Source organism: Oncorhynchus mykiss, chromosome 8, assembly GCF_013265735.2.
Source record: "Oncorhynchus mykiss isolate Arlee chromosome 8, USDA_OmykA_1.1, whole genome shotgun sequence".
NCBI lineage: Eukaryota > Metazoa > Chordata > Actinopteri > Salmoniformes > Salmonidae > Oncorhynchus > Oncorhynchus mykiss.
In genome coordinates, this window is record NC_048572.1 from 12,105,668 (window position 1) to 12,124,738 (window position 19,071).

At 44.0% G+C, this 19,071-nt stretch overlaps 1 protein-coding gene across 1 annotated transcript; it reads left to right on the plus strand.

Annotated features, from left to right (window-relative positions):
- Window positions 1-350: 350 nt before the first annotated feature.
- Window positions 351-18,625, plus strand: LOC110529381 (apolipoprotein B-100-like). Its single transcript, XM_021611522.2, has 29 exons — window positions 351-446; window positions 1,864-1,905; window positions 2,025-2,137; window positions 2,244-2,389; window positions 2,536-2,683; window positions 3,127-3,279; window positions 3,498-3,622; window positions 3,721-3,806; window positions 3,891-4,332; window positions 4,432-4,546; window positions 4,641-4,787; window positions 4,884-5,095; window positions 5,211-5,406; window positions 5,523-5,702; window positions 5,830-6,033; window positions 6,177-6,344; window positions 6,467-6,672; window positions 6,759-6,941; window positions 7,053-7,183; window positions 7,291-7,501; window positions 7,601-7,773; window positions 7,944-8,107; window positions 9,559-9,668; window positions 9,777-10,150; window positions 10,268-16,300; window positions 16,384-16,495; window positions 16,662-16,685; window positions 17,048-17,234; window positions 17,362-18,625. The coding sequence occupies exons 1-29, from the start codon at window positions 392-394 to the stop codon at window positions 18,346-18,348; spliced, it is 11,427 nt and encodes a 3,808-aa protein (XP_021467197.2). The 5' UTR covers window positions 351-391; the 3' UTR covers window positions 18,349-18,625.
- Window positions 18,626-19,071: the final 446 nt, after the last annotated feature.

Consider the following 19,071-nt stretch of genomic DNA (forward strand, 5'->3'; position numbering starts at 1 on the left):
ATTGGAGTTTTATCAGGAAAAAATATACAATAAAATGTGTGAAATAAGATGAAACCTTCGCAATTCATTTAAACTGAGAGAAATCACTAGTTTTTGCTGTTTTCTTCAGTGGTCTTCCTAATCTTGGAAAATATGTGTTACTACTGCACAAAAAAAGTGACTTATTCTGCAAGTTTGTTATCAAATCCATGGACAGTTTTATGAAACTAGTTGCCTTTGTCCCTCCACACATACGTATGGGATGGACTTTGGAGTAGGGGCAGCACTGTCTGTAGCTCCCACTTCCCCTTCCTATAGAATCCCTAGGGTATAAAAGACTAGTGCTGGAGTGGAGAAATCAGTCTCGACGAGGACTCGCCAACGCAAAGGAAAGAGCTTCAACGAACCCATCATGGGGGACACAAAGCTCTCTCTTTTGCTTCTTCTGAGCACCCTTGCCTTAGCCCGTAAGTACCTCTCTGACTGGTCCCTGCTGTGAATAAAAATCTATTTTTACCAGGTAGTAGTTTGTTTCTTGAGTTTACATGTTTGTTATTTTCAGATTTATAGTATATGCTTTAAAAGTTTGAATTTGGGACATTTTTAGTTTTACATATTAAAATACCAAAGAGACATGTATGTAGCTGTTAACTTTTTAAAATATTTAAAATTAACTTTTACCCAGTAGTAGTTGTCACGCTCTGACCTTAGAAAGCCTTTTATTTCTCTGTTTTTGGTTAGGTCAGGGTGTGATTAGGGTGGGCATTCTAGGTTTTCTGTTTCTATGTTTTCTATTTATTATTTTTTTTGCCATGTGTGGTTACCAATCAGAGGCAGCTGTCATTCATTGTCTCTGATTGGGGATCATACTTAGGCAGCCCTTTTTCCCACCTTCTGTTGTGGGATCTTGTCTTTGGTTGTTGCATGTGTTGCACTCCTAGCTTTACGTTCGTTGAGTTGTTTATTGATTTTGGTGGAACATTTCAAATGAAAGAAAATGTACGCCTCCCACGCTGCACCTTGGTCTTCATTTAACAACGAGCGTAACAGTAGTTTGTTTCTTAAGTTTTCATGTTTGTAATTTTCAGATTTTAGGTATTTTCTTTAGAAGTGTTCCATTCGGAAATGTTTTATTTTAAATATTCTAATGCCAAACCAAATTATCGGTAGCTGTTGACTTGAACAACTAGAATTTGTTTATAAAAGTGTTTTGCTTTGCTTTGCACGTGCAATATCTATTATATCATTTTGTTGCAAAATAGTTTTTTTTTGTAAAATAACACTTGGAACATTACAGAGTGAACTGAAGCATCTCCTCTCGACATTGCACAGTTAATCTCGTAAAATAAGCACTGTCCCTGTTTTGCGAAATTACAAGTTAACTTTCTTCAAAACCACCAAATACATTGACTATATATCAGCAATACTATTTCTGATGGTGAACCTGAACCATCTAAATAAAATGTAAATGATGAAAGTCCTGTTAAGCTGGTCGATGTAAATCGAGATCTGTCTTTGAGCTTTTTGTCCTCTATTTGTAGTCTGGTTTTCTCACAAAATGTATGATTTAATAAGTGATACTGTGCAAGCAATTTTACAAATATCTTAATTCTGACAGTGCAGACGTGCAAATATCACTTTCTGGGATGCAAACAATATACGTTTTTATACGAGTGGGGGCAGTTCCCCCTCACACCCACATGATTTGATAGTACAGTGAGTAGAGGGGACAGGCAGTTGAACAGATACATAACTTCGCCCACACCATTCAAAGAAATTAAAACTGCTTTTTACACACTTAAAAACGATTTCAGTCATGTTGTAATTAATTATCAAACTTCTGTATAATCCTGCTTTGACCAAAATTGCGTTATCCACTCACAGAATCCCAAGACGATGGTGCCGAAGAACATCCAACATGCTTGTGTAAGTACCAACAAATCATTGCTTATCCTACCAATGTGCTGCAGTTTGCTCACTGTTATGGCAACATGACGGATCTTTACTCAAACACATTCAAAATACAATTTCTAATCTCTCCCTAGTGGCAAGAAGGTACAAGAGCCTTCACAAATATGAATACCAGTACGAAGCAGAGTCCCTGAATGCAATTAAAGGAGCTTCCAATCTCATGAATGGACCCAAGTGCTCTTGCAAGGTAGACATCATACCTCAGAGCATTAAGCCTTCACTTCAGTCCATTAATATTGTCCTCACGCAACATCCCAGTAAGCAAGCCATCTAACCTTTGTCTCCCTCTACAGGTCGAGATTGAAGTTCCTCAGTCTTGCAGCTACATCCTGCGCACCACAGGCTGTAGCTTGAGTGAGGTTGTTGATATGGACGCAGAGGGCAAACCTGTGTTCGGACCTGCCCTCGGATCTGATACCTTCGCTGCTGCCATGGAGAAGTAAGACCCCAAGGCTGTCACAAATGCCCTAACCCAACCCTTGTCCCCAATATTTGTTAAAAATTCCTTGTCCTCTCTTCTATTAAGCACATTGTAATTTGGAGTTAACAACTGGTAACCAACCTTTCACTTCTCTCCCTGCTCAGACATCCTCTGAAGGTTGTGGTTGAGGGAGTGTATGATGTGAAACTGTACCCTGAGGAGGATGAGTCCGTGACCATCCTGAACATTAAGAGAGGTATCGTCTCTGCTCTTGCCGTGCCCCTGCTGGAAGAGGAGAACAACAAGAAAATGGTATGTTGATCGTCTCAGAAAACACCCTAATCATAACTACACACTTTGTATTACAGTGTAGTTTCAGTGATATGTGCAAGTAATTTCATATTGAGTACTTTATTACTCTAATGGGTACTTTATTACTAACAGTGTGTACCTTATTACTCCATATTATTCAATACAACTGGAAACTACCTGGTAAACAATGGTACATATTGGTGCTTGTTTTAGTGAATCCAAGAAAGAAAAATGTCATTATTGTGTAATAAAGCAATAATAAATGAAAGGGTATGCAGTACTGTTGGCACGCCGACATGATGCACTACAAGGTACAAGACTAGCAAAGAAAATTATATTCATGGCTCTGCAGAGAGCAATTTCTCACATTCAGTTTTTCGGAAAACATAAATCCGTATTTATAGTTATTCAAATATGTCAAGGATCATTGACTTTTCCCTTAGCCGACCATCCACGGCATGTGCAAGACCAACTACAAAGTCAACGCCATGGAGAACATCGCTACTGACATCTCTCTCAACAGGGACTTGTCCCAATGTGACCACTTCATCCCCCAGAGGGACCACACCAGCCCCCTGGCCCTCATCTCTGGCATGGTAAGACTGCAAGACAGTAAAAGCTGCTGGTTAGATTCTGAATTACACCCTAAATCATTTATTAATCCTAATTCACTTTTTAACTCCTTTCCAAAAACCCTTCAAAGTACTTATCTTTCTCTGCTCCAGTAGCTGAAATGACAACTAATATTACTCCTAATTCACTTTTTAACTCCTTTCCAAGAAAACCTAAACAATAATAATTTCTCCTCCTACAGCACTATCCTCTTGCTCAGCTGATCAGAAGCTCCCAGACCTGCAACTACAAGTTTGACAATGACAAGAAGCACATGATCTCTGGTGCCTGCACTGAGAACCACATCCTGGTGCCTTTCTCTCACAAGTGTGTAAAACATTATGCCTATAATGTTTTATGAAATACACACCTGCAATGTTAAGAGATGTTGCATAAGTCTTTATCATCTCTTTGGCTTTCCACAGGGGAGAGTATGGAGTTACCAACGTTGGCAAGCAGTTCCTGACTCTGCTTGATGTTTCCACATACAATGAGAGAGTTTTTGACCACAGTAAGTATCCCTTACATTGCATTCTAATTATGAAGATGATTGAAACAGGATTTCAGTGTCAAAACTGACTTTATCTTCCTGCAGATGTGGCCAACCTCAAGGGTCTGCCAATGGAGGCTGATGAGGACAAGAGCGTTGTTCAGGACAAGGATGCTCCTCTGGCTGTCCTGAGGGAACTGGCCACTCTGTCCAACGGTGAGAAGCGAGCCCACCTCTTCCAGCAGCTTGTGAGCATGGTCCGTGGAATGAAGGCTGAGACCCTGAGCCCTGCTATCCCCGAGGCCCTGAAGGTATCCGGACCCCTGACCTACCAGGTTCTGGCCCAGTGCGGTACCCCAGAGTGCAGCAGTGCCATCATGCAGATCCTCAGGACCTTTGACAACTCTGCCTTTGAGGTTGATGCCATCGTGTTCGCTATGGGACTGGTCCCCAACCCCTCTGCCCTCCTGGTCAACGACATGCTGGCTATGGCACGGTACAAGCAGAGCAAGCCTATCCTGTATGCCCTGAGCAATGTTGTCAAGAGGTAAACAGACATTTTAAAGCAACATATTTTCTAAATTGAACTAAGCAGATGCAGACAATGAAATTCTTATGTTGAATTTCACATTGTGTTCCTCATCAGGTTCTACAAGGCTGAGGGCAAAGTGACCCCTGAGATCGAGGCTGTTGCTGAGTTTGCTGTTGCCCAGCTGGGTGACTGCACCGGTGACAAGGAGCAGAACTTCCTGGCCCTGAGGGTGAATGTTCCATCGCTCCCCTTAGCTTTTTCAGATTTACTCAATCAACAATTTGAATCAGAATAATTCATGTTTGCTTCTTTCTGCTCCCCAGGTTATTGGTAACATGGCTGCAGCCATGGGAGCCGCCAGTCCTGCCCTGAAGTCTGCTATGATCCAGTGTGTAAACGAGCCCGCCGCTTCCTTGGAAGTCCAACAGGCTGCCATTCAGGCATTCAAACAGACCCCTGTCCCTGAGGAGGTAACTCACTCTTATCCTATTAGCTTAAAAATATATATATGGAAACCATCAACTCTTCGTTCACTGCAGTACTGTTATACACATTCTCCTTTACAGGGCAGAGAGGTGCTCATGCAGGTTCTTTTGAATGGTGCTAGCCCCCTGCAGAAGCGTGTTGCTGCCTACCTGGTGCTGATGAAGGACCCCCAGCCTGCTGAACTAGCTCAGCTGGCCGCCGCTCTGCCCATCGAAGAAGACCAGCAGGGCAAGAGCTTTGTCATCTCCCACCTGACTAACATACTGGAATCCACTGCAGCCGAGACACAGGAGTAAGAGAGATATCATCTGCAGTATTTACTGCCTCAGCTAACAGAAATATTCTGTTCGGTTGTTCCCTCCTCATCATAGGTTTGACCATGTAATAAATTATTCCATCCATTACAGGCTGAGACAGAACATTCTTGATGCCCTGCAGGGCAATGAGGTTGGAACTGTCATGGATCCCACCAAGTTCTCCCGCAACTACATGATTGGATCTGTGCAAGGAAATATGCTCTTTGAGGGCACCAGCTATCTGCCCAAGGAAGTCATGCTGGAGATGACCCTGAAGGCCTTCGGCTACAATGTGGACATGATGGAGGTAAAAAATACTATTTAATTTGTTTCCCTGAGCCTTTTATAGAGATTATGTTTTTTTACAGAATATACAATTATTTTTCTATCGGTCTCATGGTGAACATTCTCTTCACTTGTAAGGTTGGCATGGAAGGCAAAGGACTTGAGCCAACTGTTGAGGCTTTGTTCGGAGAGAACGGATTCTTCCCTGACACGGTTCTAAAGATCGTCTACTTCGTTTCTGACAAGATGCCCCTGCAGGTCAATGAGGTCATGAAGAGGATGATGCCCGCTCTGAAGAAAGACAGACTGAAGAGACAGGTATTTAAAACCATACTATGTTCTTCCTCTTTCCTTAAAAAACATTTTAATTAGTGTGATTTTAATCCTAGTTATTTAATTGTAGCATGAGCTAACTGTCTCTTTCCTTGAAAAAAATATTCTGTAGGCTTCCCAGAACATCGTGAGAGAAATCGGCCGCAACCTCAACAGACTGGTCAGGGATCTGAAGGCGCAGGAGTCCCCTGAGGCTATGATTTACCTGAGACTGCTGGGAAATGAACTTGGATACCTGAAGACCAATGAGCTAGAGAAGATGGCCTACTCTGCTGGTCTGATGATTGACAACGTACTCAAGATGTTCCCCACTGATGTATGTACAAAATATGGAAAAAAGCAACACTATCACATCAGATATACATTCATGTTAACTCATCAGGTCAAGAATTACATATCAATGATAAAAAATGTCAACTCAATTTACTATCCAAAATCTGAAATGTACATGTTCCACAGCTGATGAAGGGACTGATGACCAACGCTGACAATGAAGTCTTCGCCCATTACATCTTCATGGATAACGTATTCTTCCTGCCAACTGCCACTGGTGTGCCACTGAAGATTGCCCTGTCTGGTACCTTCACCCCTGGCATCAAGGGAGGACTGCACATTACACCCGACATGGTAAACTTTTCTATTTATTTTCACTGATCTGTTTTCTATTTGTAGTAACCCTAATACATGTGACGTCGGTTAGTCTTTTTGCATATCTATATAATGTACTTGGACTGATCCCATTCCCACAGAGCGAGGTCTCATTCATGCCCTCTGCTGGAATTGAGTTTGTGGCCCGGGTTGGTTCCCACATTCCTGAGTACCTTCTCTCTGGCCTGGAGATGCATACCAGCCTATACCACGAGAGTGGGCTCAGCGCTAAGCTCGTCATGGCTGACAAACAGGTCAAGCTGACCATCCCTGCTCCTCAGGGTCCTGCCAAGCTCATCAGCATCACGTAAGTGTCAGAGTATCATTCAGATAATACCTGATGACCAATATCTATCAGAGCCTAAACTTTCCTTTCCACGACCCCTTTTATAGCAACAAGCTGTTCGAAGTGACCTCTGCTGGAGTGAAACCCATCCCGTCTCTGGTAGAGGACAGAATCAATGTGTCTGAGTGCACTCCATTCTTAGCTGGTATGAAGTACTGCACCACCCTTCAGTACTCTGATGCTAGCTCCCATGACACTGCACCCTACTTCCCCTTTACCGGAGATAGCAAGTAAGTACTAGTTCTATGCAAATACATTTTAACATGCTCCATTTATGTTTTCCTATTTTCAGGTAGAAATTGATCTTAGCCATAACTTTTGGAAATGAAACAATTATTTAGGCTTGCTGTGGAGCTCCACCCCACTGGGGATGTCACTGAATACACGGCCACCATCGGCTACGAACTCCTCAGGGAGGGAGAAGAAGGTCGTCAGAAAGTTGACACTGTAAAGGTGGTCCTGAAGGCAGAAGGTATAGCTAAGTTACAAAATCCCTCTTTTAGAGTAACACAGTCCCTCAATTTCTAACGTACAACCTTTTCCTTGGTGACTAACTAATTCAGTTTATCCTGGACACAGGTGTTGACCCCACTGAGGCCACAGCCACTGTGAAGTACAACAGGAGGAAGAATGTCCTCACCACCGACATCCAGATCCCTGACTTTGACTTGGAGGCCGGAATCAGACTGGGCGTTGTTGATGGCAACACCAAGGGCAAAGGAATACACTCCATCTCCTTTGACCTCATCAACAAGAACATCCCTCAGCTGTCGCTGGTTGGCCGCGCTAAGTAAACTGACAATGCTACCCCACAAAATACTTCCCTGTTTTGGTTTCTTCTGTTTTTCCTTTCTTCCAAATTCCAAATGACTAATTGTTTTCTTTGCAGAATTGAGGCCATGAAGGATGCTATGCTGCAGGTGCAGCTGCTTGTCCCTTCAATCAGGGCTGACGCCACAGTTACAGCAAACGTGAAGCGTGGTGAGGAACTGGAACTTGAGCTTGAGAGTGACATCAAGCTCCCAGAGACCACCTCAGTGCAAAAGATCACCCTAAAATATGGTATGCAGGCTTTCAATATCGCCCAGCATTTTTTACGATAAATTGTTTAGCTTCTTGATCAACTTTAACTGTACGTTTCTGAGAGCTTTGCCAGGCTTTAAATGTCAAGTATCCATGGGAAAGTCATTAAAATGTCATTTAATTTACAATGAATTTCTCCTACTTTGTAGATGATAAGAAGATTGTGGCTGAGGTCAAGTCTGACATGAACTCTGAGATCCAGAACATCCTCCCTCATGCCGAAGCATTCCAGAAGATGGTCAGTGATGTTCTTGATCAGCAGGTGGGCCAGACTGACATGAAGGTCCGTCACATCTTCACCAAGTCTGTAGAGGTATAAAAAATAAAAAAAACTTTCATCTTATGATCACCATTATGTCCTCTCTGAACTTAATATATTACAATATGTACAGTACCAGTCAAACGTTGACACACCTACTCATTTAAGGGTTTTTCTATATTTTTACAATTTTCTACACTGTAGAATAATAATGAAGACATCAAAACTATGAAATAGTTTGTTTAACACCAAAAAGTGTTAAACAAATCAAAATCTATTTTACATTTCAGATTCTTCAAAGTAGCCACACTTAGCCTTGATGACAGCTTTGCTCACTCATGGCATTTTCTCAACCAGCAGTTCCCACAAATTCTGAGCACTTGTTGGCTGCTTTTCCTTCACTCTGCGGTCCAACTCATCTCAAACCATCTCAATTGGGTTTAAGCCCTGTGATTGTGGAGGCCAGGTCATCCGATGCAGCACTCCATTACTCTCCTTCTTTGTAAAATAGCTGCAGAATGCTGTGGTAGCCATGCTGGTTGTGTGCCTTGAATTGTAAATAAATCACTGACAGTGTCACCAGCAAAGCACCCCCACACCTCCTCCTCCATGCTTCACGGTGGGAACCACACATGCGTTCACATACTCTGCAACTCATCAGACCAAATGACAGATTTCCACCGGTCTAAAATCCATTTCTCATGTTTCTTGGCCCAAGCAAGTCTCTTCTTATTGGTGTCCTTTAGTGGTGGTTTCTTTGCAGCAATTCGACCATGAAGGCCTGATTCACTTAGTCGCCTCTGAACAGTTGATGTTGAGATATGTCTGTTACTTGAACTCTGAAGCATTTATTTGGGTTGCAATTTCTGAGGCTGGTAACTCTAATAAACTTTTCCTCTGCAGCAGAGGTAACTCTGGGTCTTCCTTTCCTGTGGTGGTCCTCATGAGGGCCAGTTTCATCACAGTGCTTGATGGTTTTTGCGACTGCTCTTAAAGAAATTTAAAAAGTTCTTGAAATGTTCCGGATTGACTGACCTTCATGCCCTAAAGTAATGATGGACTGCCATTTCTCTTTGCTTATTTGAGCTGTTCTTGCCATAATATGGACATGGTCTTTTACCAAATAGGGCTGTCTTCTTCTGTATACCACCCCTACCTTGTCACAACACAACTGATTGGCTTAAACTCATTAAGGAACAAAATTCCACAAATGAACTTTTAAGGCACAATTGTCAATTGAAATGCATTCCAGGTGACAACCTCATGAAGCTGGCGAATGCCAAGCTGTCAAGGCAAAGGGTTGCAACTTTGAATAATCTCAAATGTAAAATAAATTGTGATTTGTTTACCACTTTTTTAGTACCTACATGATTCCATATGTGTTATTTCATAGTGTTGATGTCTTCACCTCTATTCTGCAATGTAGAAAATAGTAAAAAATAAAGAAAAACCCTGGAATGAGTAGGTGTGTCCAGACCTTTGACTGGTACTGTATTCTATTACAGGCAACCAACAACTACCTGGAGAAATATGCTGCTGATATCCCATACATGCAGAACCTGAGAGTCCCTGAGATGCCGGAGATGACTCTGCCTGAGAAACTGTTCCTGAATGCGTAAGTTACATCAATCAACTACCATAAGAATCATTTTCTATCAATACATTAACTGATTCTTTTTGATTCCATGATTAATTAATGATTAAATATAATTTTCTTAAACAGTGAGGCCACAGCTGCTTACCACTTCAGCAATGAGCGTATCTTCATCGCCATTCCCCTGCCTCTTGGTGGAAAATCATCTGAGGAGCTGAACTTCCCAGCTGCACTGACCACACCACACCTGGCTCTGCCCCTGCTTGGCCTGGACATTGCATCCATGGAGATCCCGATCCCTGAGCTTTTCATCCCAGAGACCCTTGATGTGTTTGTGCCCCTCTTTGGAAAAGCTCAGCTGTCCACAAAAGTGAAAAGCAACTTCTACAACTTGGAGGGCTCAGTGTCTGCTGGCAAAGATGCCGCTGAGACACCAAGCTATTCTGCCAAGTTTGATGTGACAGGCAGCTGCTCAATGGAACTCCTGTGCATCAAGATTGAAGGTAGTGCTCCACCTCCAGACATTTTCTAATGCCTTTGTAAATAATAGAGAATTACACCATCTGGAACATGTTTAGTTGTGCAATAATCAATCATTGTTCCTTCTGTGTTGTAAATAGGATCTGGATTGCTTGCCACCACTCCTGCTGATTCCATCAAGGCCCATGTGAAGACCTCCGTGAGCCACAAGCTCATTGATGCCAGCATTAGCATAAGGGAAGTTGGCACTGTTACAGACAACAAGATCAATGTGAAATCCAGCAGCAAAATCGAAGCAACAAGCCCCATGGGTCTGAGTGTAAACCTAGAGCACACCGGCCAAGTTGGCTTCAATACTGAAGCGCCAATACTGGCTCCAACACTGAAGATCTCTGGTGATAGCAACTTGGAGGGAACAGTCAAAGCAGGACCTGTCTATGGCACCACAATCACCACCCAGTCTTTTACAATCTTCCCATTCAGACCAGAGGCAAAGATGGATTCTTCCCTGAAAATTGATTCAACCATTCTTATGGCCCAGAACACCATTGCTGCATTGTTTGCCAATGGTGAGCTGTCTGTTGTGTCTAACACGAATGCATTTGAAGACATCCTGACCCATGCTGCTGAACTTGCCTTCAAGGATAACCAGCTGTCCCTGAAATGTGACACCAATGCCCTTGCCCTTGGCATGAAGATCCACAACCAGGCTGAGGCTTCTGTTGGCGTTGAAGTAGTCACAATCAAGATGGAGACCAACGCTGACCACTCTGAGAATCGCATATACTCTCTTGTCACTGCCTCCCTGGATGTCAATGGCCTGGCTGTGAACAGTGATGCCACTGTAAAGCTGCTTGAGAACAAAGCTGCACACAAAGCTACCCTGACAATGAACAAGGATGGCCTGGCCACAAGCGGAACAACCACCCTGCAGGGCCCGTTCGCCATGGAGAACACCTTCAACGGTGGAATTGATGCCTCCAAGGCAACTCTGTCCATTGAGACCAAGAGTGCATTGAATGACATGAAGGTTGAGAATGCCAACTCATTGACCATCACTCTCTCCACCCTTGCCTTCACCTCAAAGGCTGAGGCCATCGTCAGCGAGAGCACTTCCTATACACATGACATCACCATTGACCTGCAGGACTACACTGCCTCTGTAAATGTGAACAATGACCTGAAACTGCTGGGAGCCAACCTAGTCAACGAGGCTCAGCTGAAGGCAGTGATCTACAAAATTGACTTTACTGGAAGCCTGAAGGGGGCATATGGTGAGGAAGAGCTCAAACACACCTATGAGATCAACTATGCAGACTTGACAGCTAATGCTAAGTGCAGCACTACTGGAAAGCTCCTCGGTGCTCACATGAGCCACAACACTGAGCTTGAAATTGTTGGCCTTGCTGCAAAGGTCCACAATGATGCCCGCTTCAACTCCCAGCCTTTCCGCTTCGACAACACCATCCGTGCCAGCATTATTCCCTTCGACTTCAATCTTGACGCCATCTTCAATGCTGATGGTGACCTGACCTTGTATGGCAAGCAGAGCGCTCAGCTCTATGGAAAATTCCTTCTTAAAGCACAGCCCCTGGCTTTTGCCAGCTCTCATGAATGCAGAGCTTCTGTCACCCAGCATCTGGACAATGGCTTCCCCCTGGAAACCACAATTGACAACAAGATAGACACACTTCTGACTCCCCAGGAGCAAAGGGCCATACTTAGGATGAAGTCAAAGTTGAACAGCCATGCCCTCAATCAAGAAGTGAGTGCCTACAACAATGCTGAAAGGCTTGGACTGGAGCTGTCTGCAACCCTCCTCACCGGCCTCCTGAACACAGCTGCCAGTGAAGACCAGGAATTCACAATCTCTGGGTTCCTGAAGTATGATAAGAACACTGACAGTCACTTGATTAACCTGCCCTTCCTTAAAAGTTTGCCTGCAATCCTGGAAAACATCAAGATCACTATTGTTAACATGGCAGAGGCTATTCAGAATTACATCAATAGTGATGAGGTCAAGGCTAAGCTTGAGGCTCTGCCCCATCATGTCAGTGACTTTGTTGCCAAACTGAATCTGGAAGACAAGGCTGTCCAGCTCAAACAGAACCTGATTGCCCTCACCAAGGAGTACCCCATCACTCTGGAATACCTAGAGGTCTCCCTTCTGAACCTCAAGATTACAGTTGAAAAACTGCTGATTGGCCTGGCATACAGTATCCAGGGCATTGTTGCTGCCACCAAGGAGATGATTGCGAGTGGCACCCTGTCTGAAACTGTAATTGAGAGACTCAGCCAGGAGCTGAATGCCATCAATGAGGAGTATAAAATCACTACTATGATCGTAGCTGTCATTGATGCTATCGAAGAGCTGATCAAGCAGATTGACATGCAGAAACTGAAGGACAGCAGCATTTCACTCCTTTACGACATGGATGCCCAGTTTGAAATCAAGGCTAAAATTGAAAACACAGTGAGTGAATTAAAGCAGTTCATTGAGACCTTTGACAGAACCAAAACTGTTGAGGATCTGAGAAACTACATTTCCTCCATCAACTTGGAAACTCATGTTGAGCAGCTCATGGAACACCTTCCCACTGAAATGATCAGCAAGATGATTGAGTCTGTCAAGGCAGTGATCCAGGAATTGGACATCATTGGCAAATTGAATGTTTTCCACGCCAAGCTGAGAGGTCTGATTGTCAAGTATGAGGTTGACAAGAAAGTTGAAGCAGTCCTGGAGAAGGTTGTGGGTCTAATTAAGCAGTTCAAAATTGTTGAAACAATTCAGGTCCTTGCTAACAACCTGAAGGCCATCGATATCCCAGGGAAGGTAATGCAGATGCTGGAAGAAACCATCAACTACTTGAAAGCTACTGAGATCAAACAGGTGATTGAACAGCTGAATGAATATCTTGACTCTGTTGTCCAGCAGCTGAGGTCATTTGATTACAATGCCTATGTGGATGAAACCAACCAGATGATTGCTGAATACACTGCTCATGTAAACGAGCTGATCAAGGCACTTGAGATCCCACAGAAACTTCAGGCTTCAAGAGAATTTGTCAACTTTTTTGTGTCATCTGCACTTAACTACATTGAACATCTGAGGAAAATCAAGGTTGCAGACATGATCAAAACAGTGAAGGACATGGTCGACCATGCCATCCTTAATGACCTTAAGGCAATTTCTGAGAGGCTAAAGCAGAGAATCACCGATATGGACCTTAGAAATGATATCATCTCATACCTGCAGCAGGTGAGCGAACACTACACCAAGGTCATCACTGTCATAAATGAGGTGTACGGCAATGTGATTGAGGTGATCCAGAAGTTTGCTGGTGAACAACAAATTGTCAGCGAGGTCAAGCAGATAATTGAGGGAGTTGTTACTGGACTGAAGACAGCTGAGCTGGACTTCCCTTCATTCACCATCCCTCTCACTGACCTGGTCATACCCTCCATGAAGGTCAACCTGGAGAAGCTTCAGGAGATTGAAATTCCAACACAGTTGGATATCCCTGAGTTCACTATCCTGGGTTTCCACACAGTGCCAGCCACCACCGTTTCCGTTGATGATATCAAGCAGAAGGTCACAGAGCTCATAGATTTTATTGTCAACTTTGAGATCCAGAATCTTAATTTGGATGTTTTCTTCGGAGACCTGACCATGAGCTACCTGCCAACCCTACCTGACATTACCCTCCCAGAGATTACATTCCCAGAGTTCTCCTTCCCTGTCCTACCTAAGGTGGCCGCAGAGAAGCTCCTAGAGATTCCAACTCTCCAGATCCCTAAGATCAAGCTCCCTGCCATTCCCAGTGAGATCAGTGTCCCTTGCTTTGGCAAGCTCTATGGTGAGATCAAAGTCAGCACCCCCATCTACAGCATTAGGACCTCTGCTGAGCTCCAGAACTCTACTGACAGTGAGGAGACTCCTCAGCTCACTGCTTTCCTAACCTCCCAGGCCATATCTCCCATTTTTGAGATATTCAGCTACAACCTGGACTCCACTGCTCGCGTTGCCATCCCCAAGTTTAACCGTGTGATAGTTGCAGAGACCCTTAAGTTTACCCACACTGCACTTGCAGTCGAACACCAGGCATCAGTGACCCTCTACCGCCTTGGAGCCCAGGCCTCAGCTAAGACCACAGTCAAGGCAACCACTGCACACTACACGGCTGACATTGTCAATAATGCCTTCTTTGCCACATTGGGTGGTATGTCTGCATCTGTGGACACTACCTACAACCACCAGATCAATATCCCAATCCTTGGCTTCACCAATGGAGCCTCTGTGACCCAAAAGGCTGTTGCCCGCCTGGAGGACACAACAATCACTCTGACCATTGGAAATGATGGTGCTATCAAGTCCAACTCTCACAAGGGCACACACAAGTGTGACCTTCACTTCGCCATCAGTCCCAGCACTACTAAGCTGACAATCTCCGCTGACTCCGACACTGCCCTTCTGAAGATGAAGCAGACCATGAACGCTGATGCAGTCATTCTCAGTCACATCACATTTGAGGCCCGCTCTGAGGCAGAAGGCCCAGCCATCAAGAACAGCCTTCTGGTGGCATCTGGAAATGCCAATTTGGGAGATATGAAGGTCGAACTGAAGGCAAACCATGACACAGAGCTTGTTGGAGATCTCAGTGGAATCCTGTCAAACTCACTCACCGTTAAGATTCATCCTATTGAAGTTGTCTTTGACTTCCAAAACAAGGGAAACACCAAGCTCAGCTTCAACGAGGCACTGATGGCCAAGATTGATCTCCAGAATGACTACTCTGCCATCATCAAGCCTGAAGCTCAACAGATCAACACTGTGGCTCTTGCCCGTTTCAACCAGTACAAATCCTCCTACAACTTCACTATTGACAACAACAAAAAGGAGGCTGGTATATTTGCTACTGTCAACAGTGAGGCTAATCTTGAATTCCTGACAAACCCCTTCAGCATCCCTGAGATTGATCTGCCCTTCATTAACTTGCACATTCCAGCCATCAGCGATCTGAACCTGTATGAGCATACTGGCTTGAAGAACATCTTGACCACCACTGAGCAGTCTCTTGATGTTGATTCCAAGATCCTGTACCAGAAGAGTCATTTTCACTCTCTGGGCAACCTGATCACCGAACTCTCCCTGAAGTCACCCATCTTCAATCTGAATGCCAATGCTGGACTTTACACTGAGGACGACCTTGTGTTCCGTCTCAGAGCTACCACAGCCTCCGTTTTTGAGGCTCTTAAGACCAAGCTTGATGGCACCACCAGTTTGACCACCAAAAGAGGACTTAAGCTGGCCACTGCCCTGTCCTTGGAGAATGCCCACATTGAGGGAAACCATGACAGCACTTTCAGCCTAAGCACCGACAACCTGGAAGCTGCGGTGTCTGTGGCTACCATTGCAAAGATTGCCCTGCCCATCTTCAACCTAGAAGCCAATCAGAAACTTGTTGCAGACACCAAGACCAAGCCAAATGCTGCCTCTACATTGAAGCTGAAAGGTGATTTCAACCTACCCCTTATCAAAGCAATTGGCAAGGCAGAGGCTGACCACAGCCTGAAGCTAGAGGGAACCCTTGAGTACATATCTGTGGAGTCATCCATCAAGGGCACCATTGATGGCACAATCCTGGAATACAATGCTGTTTTGGGAGCTCTGCACAATGAAGCTAACATCTACCTGAATGCTGATGGCCTACGCTCCACCTCAAAGATCATTGCCAATGCCAAACTCAGCAACGGTGAGACAACTATCCTGGAAATGGATGTGGATGAGAATCTGGCTGTTGAGGCATCCGTGAGCCGTGTGTATGCAGTGCTGAAATTCGCCAGCAACAATGAAGCCAATGTGATTACCTTCAACACCAAAGGAAAGCATGTAGCCCAGGCTACCATTGACTTTGCACCATTGACATCACTGACTGCTGATGTTGAGATTAACATGTCTCAGCCAAGCAACATGGGTGACATTTCCCTTTTTGAGAAGACTGCTGTCGAGCTGACATGTACCAAGCAGAAGATCTCTACCACTGCCAAGATAGCCACCCCTGTGTATACGACAAATCTGGCAGCTGAGTTGAAGGGTGATGCCCCTGTCTTCAAGGCTGAACTGAAGTCATCTGCTACCTCTGTCATCAACTTCCTGGATTACGACGTGGATGGTAAAATTATAAAAATGTCCTCCATAATGTCATTATTTGATGCAATATAATTGTATTTGAGGAAATTGAAACTGCCTCAACAGCTTCCTTCACTGCAAGCTTTGAGAACGAAGCCCTGAGCGTGAATGGCAAGGCTGTCCTTAACCATGCAGACCTGACCATGGACATTCAGAATGTGATTACCCAGGCTATGAGGTGAAGTAATACTTTTAAACAGGCTGATTTCAATGCATAATACATATTGAAACAAATGATTTAGGCTTGTTAGCACAATGTTAATCAAACCATTACAAACATTTAGCAATTTGAAGATACCTGAATATGTATTAGTATGGTTTGATTTGTCATTTGTGCATTTCAGGAAGAAGCGTCAAGAGGAGGGAAGGTAAATACTCAATGTACCTTCAATTCACATCAATCTAGAACTATTGCATGAGCAAATAAAGTCTACATCTTTTGACCTTCTACTACACACATGTATTACATGAAGTTATAAACTGGATGGTTCGAGCCCGGAATGCTGATTGGCTGAAAGTTGTGGTATATCAGACCATATACCATGGTATGACAAAACATTTATTTTTATTACTCTAATTGCGTTGGTAACCAGTTTATTATAGCAATAAGGAACCTTGGGGGTTTGTGATATATTGGCCATATACCACACCCGACTCGGGCCTTATTGCTTAATTAAACTATGAATGAATAGACAGTAACTGATCACACTGTTTTTCTTCCACTTCTTAGTGTCTCCCGTCACACCCTGAATGTGGACATCACCAGCCCAACCTTCACTGATGTGAACTTCCGCTATGCTGCCCGCAGAGATGGCGTCAGTGCTTCCATCTCTACTCCGTCCACTGGGTTCTTGGGTCTTCAGCTCCAGGGCAGGATCCCATCTCAGCTGAGCACTAGACTCTACAGCCGTTATGCTGTGAGTTTCTTTTCATTTCATTCATCTTAAAATACTCAATACTTGTGTCCCTATACACAAGTCAAATAAATGTCACCCTATTGTACAGGTAAATTGAAATGTGTTGTGTTTCTCCTATATCTAACAGTCTGCCCCTGAGGATGATGTTGACATCTTGGTCATCAGAGCTACTGCTAAGGATGTCGATAAGATAAAACTACAGGTTGCCTACAACATGAAGGCTCCCCACGACATGCTCCTGGGTCTGAAGGAGAGACTCCCTGCCATCACATCCACCCTGAACAGCTTCTCTAACAAGTATGAGATCTTCGGGCACGTGGAGGGGCTGAAAAGCTCCATCATCAACCTCATTGAGGAAGCCTACACTGCTGCTAACAGCCACGCAGCTGAGCTGAGCCAGCTGTCAATCCTCTTCAGGAACACTGTTTTCGAGTTCCAGAAAACCATCCAGGTCTTCCTGGATGCTGCCATTAAGTTCCTTAGGGAGACAGAGTTCAAGCTCCCTGGCTCTGAGGAAATTACCACCCTGCCTGAGGTCCTCAAGCAGCTGACCACCAGCATTGCCACTATGGTTGAGCAGGCCATCCAGATGCTCATAGACAGCGCAGAGGCCTCCTTCAATGCTCTGGTCGATATGATCAGCGACATCCAGGTCACTATGCCAATCGGTGATGTGATGACTGGAGCCCAGATTATAGATAACATGAAGCATGCTCTTGCCCAGCTTGTGGGTCTGGTGAAGCATTTGAAGAGCCTTGACATGGTCCTGGAGAAGCTTGGCGAGACCCTGAAGGTTATTGTTGAGAAGGCCCGGGAGTTTGTTGACACTCTGAAGTCTGACTACCTGGATGCCGTCGCTATCTACTTCAACGCTCTGTACAATAACCTTGTCGGCGTGATCAAGACCGTCCTGGACCAAGTCAATACTGTGTTGAACATGGAGCAGGTGAACTTAGCAATTGAACACATCGCTGACATGGTTCTGTCTGTGGTTAACCAACTCAACCTCGCCATCACTGGTCTTCTGCAGCAGGCTTCTGAGGAAGCCCAGGCTTTCATCAAAGTTAGCGGTGGAAGGCTTGAGATTGAGCTTCCCTTTCCCTTCCACCAGTGAGAACCTCACAGACTGAACCCTGAGTCTAACACTACAATGTGTTTAACATTGTGCTATTCTGAGGCACAGGGCTGGGAACGTACCTCAAACAAGTATTTCAGCACGTCTTTAAAGCCTTTAGGTAAACATGCAGCTATTATTTGATCATTTTTGTGTAAATGACAATTGGTACACTTACCAACATAAAAATGAAATACTGTTGAGTCCTATTTCCCTATCTGTCTGTACCATACAAGATGCAATATGAGAGTACAAAATAAATAACATTTATACAGCATTATGTTTGATTTATATTTTTCCACCTGCTATGTGTATGTTTTGAGATCCTCAGTATTTTAACAACAAGCATTCCATTAGTGATGCAAATGAGTGATGCGAACCATAGACAGTATTAATATTGATAAGACTGACTTTCTTTCAGTGTTGAGAGATTTTTAGACATAGCCCAAATATAACTTCTAAAATGAGCAAAGTGGAAAGCCTATATGAATAATATAAGATCCCTTGCTGAACTTTAAAACCAACCGATATTATGGAATCACAGGACACAAACTCTGGCTCAAACACATCATTGAGTATCGAATACTTGTACATGGAATGCTATCAAAACTACCCTCCTATTTCAAATACTTTTTTTCATTTCTGATCTGATTGTAATCCTAACCTGTTTATGGATCTCCAAGGGATGCAAAGTACATATTACTGTAACATAGAGCACTACTC

Coding starts and splice junctions, on each gene's coding strand:
- LOC110529381 (XM_021611522.2), top strand. CDS start 392: ATGGGGGACACAAAGCTCTCTCTTTTGCTTCTTCTGAGCACCCTTGCC. Junction 5,096..5,210: donor ACTGCAGCCGAGACACAGGA/GTAAGAGAGATA, acceptor CATCCATTACAG/GCTGAGACAGAACATTCTTG. Junction 7,502..7,600: donor TCGCTGGTTGGCCGCGCTAA/GTAAACTGACAA, acceptor TTTTCTTTGCAG/AATTGAGGCCATGAAGGATG.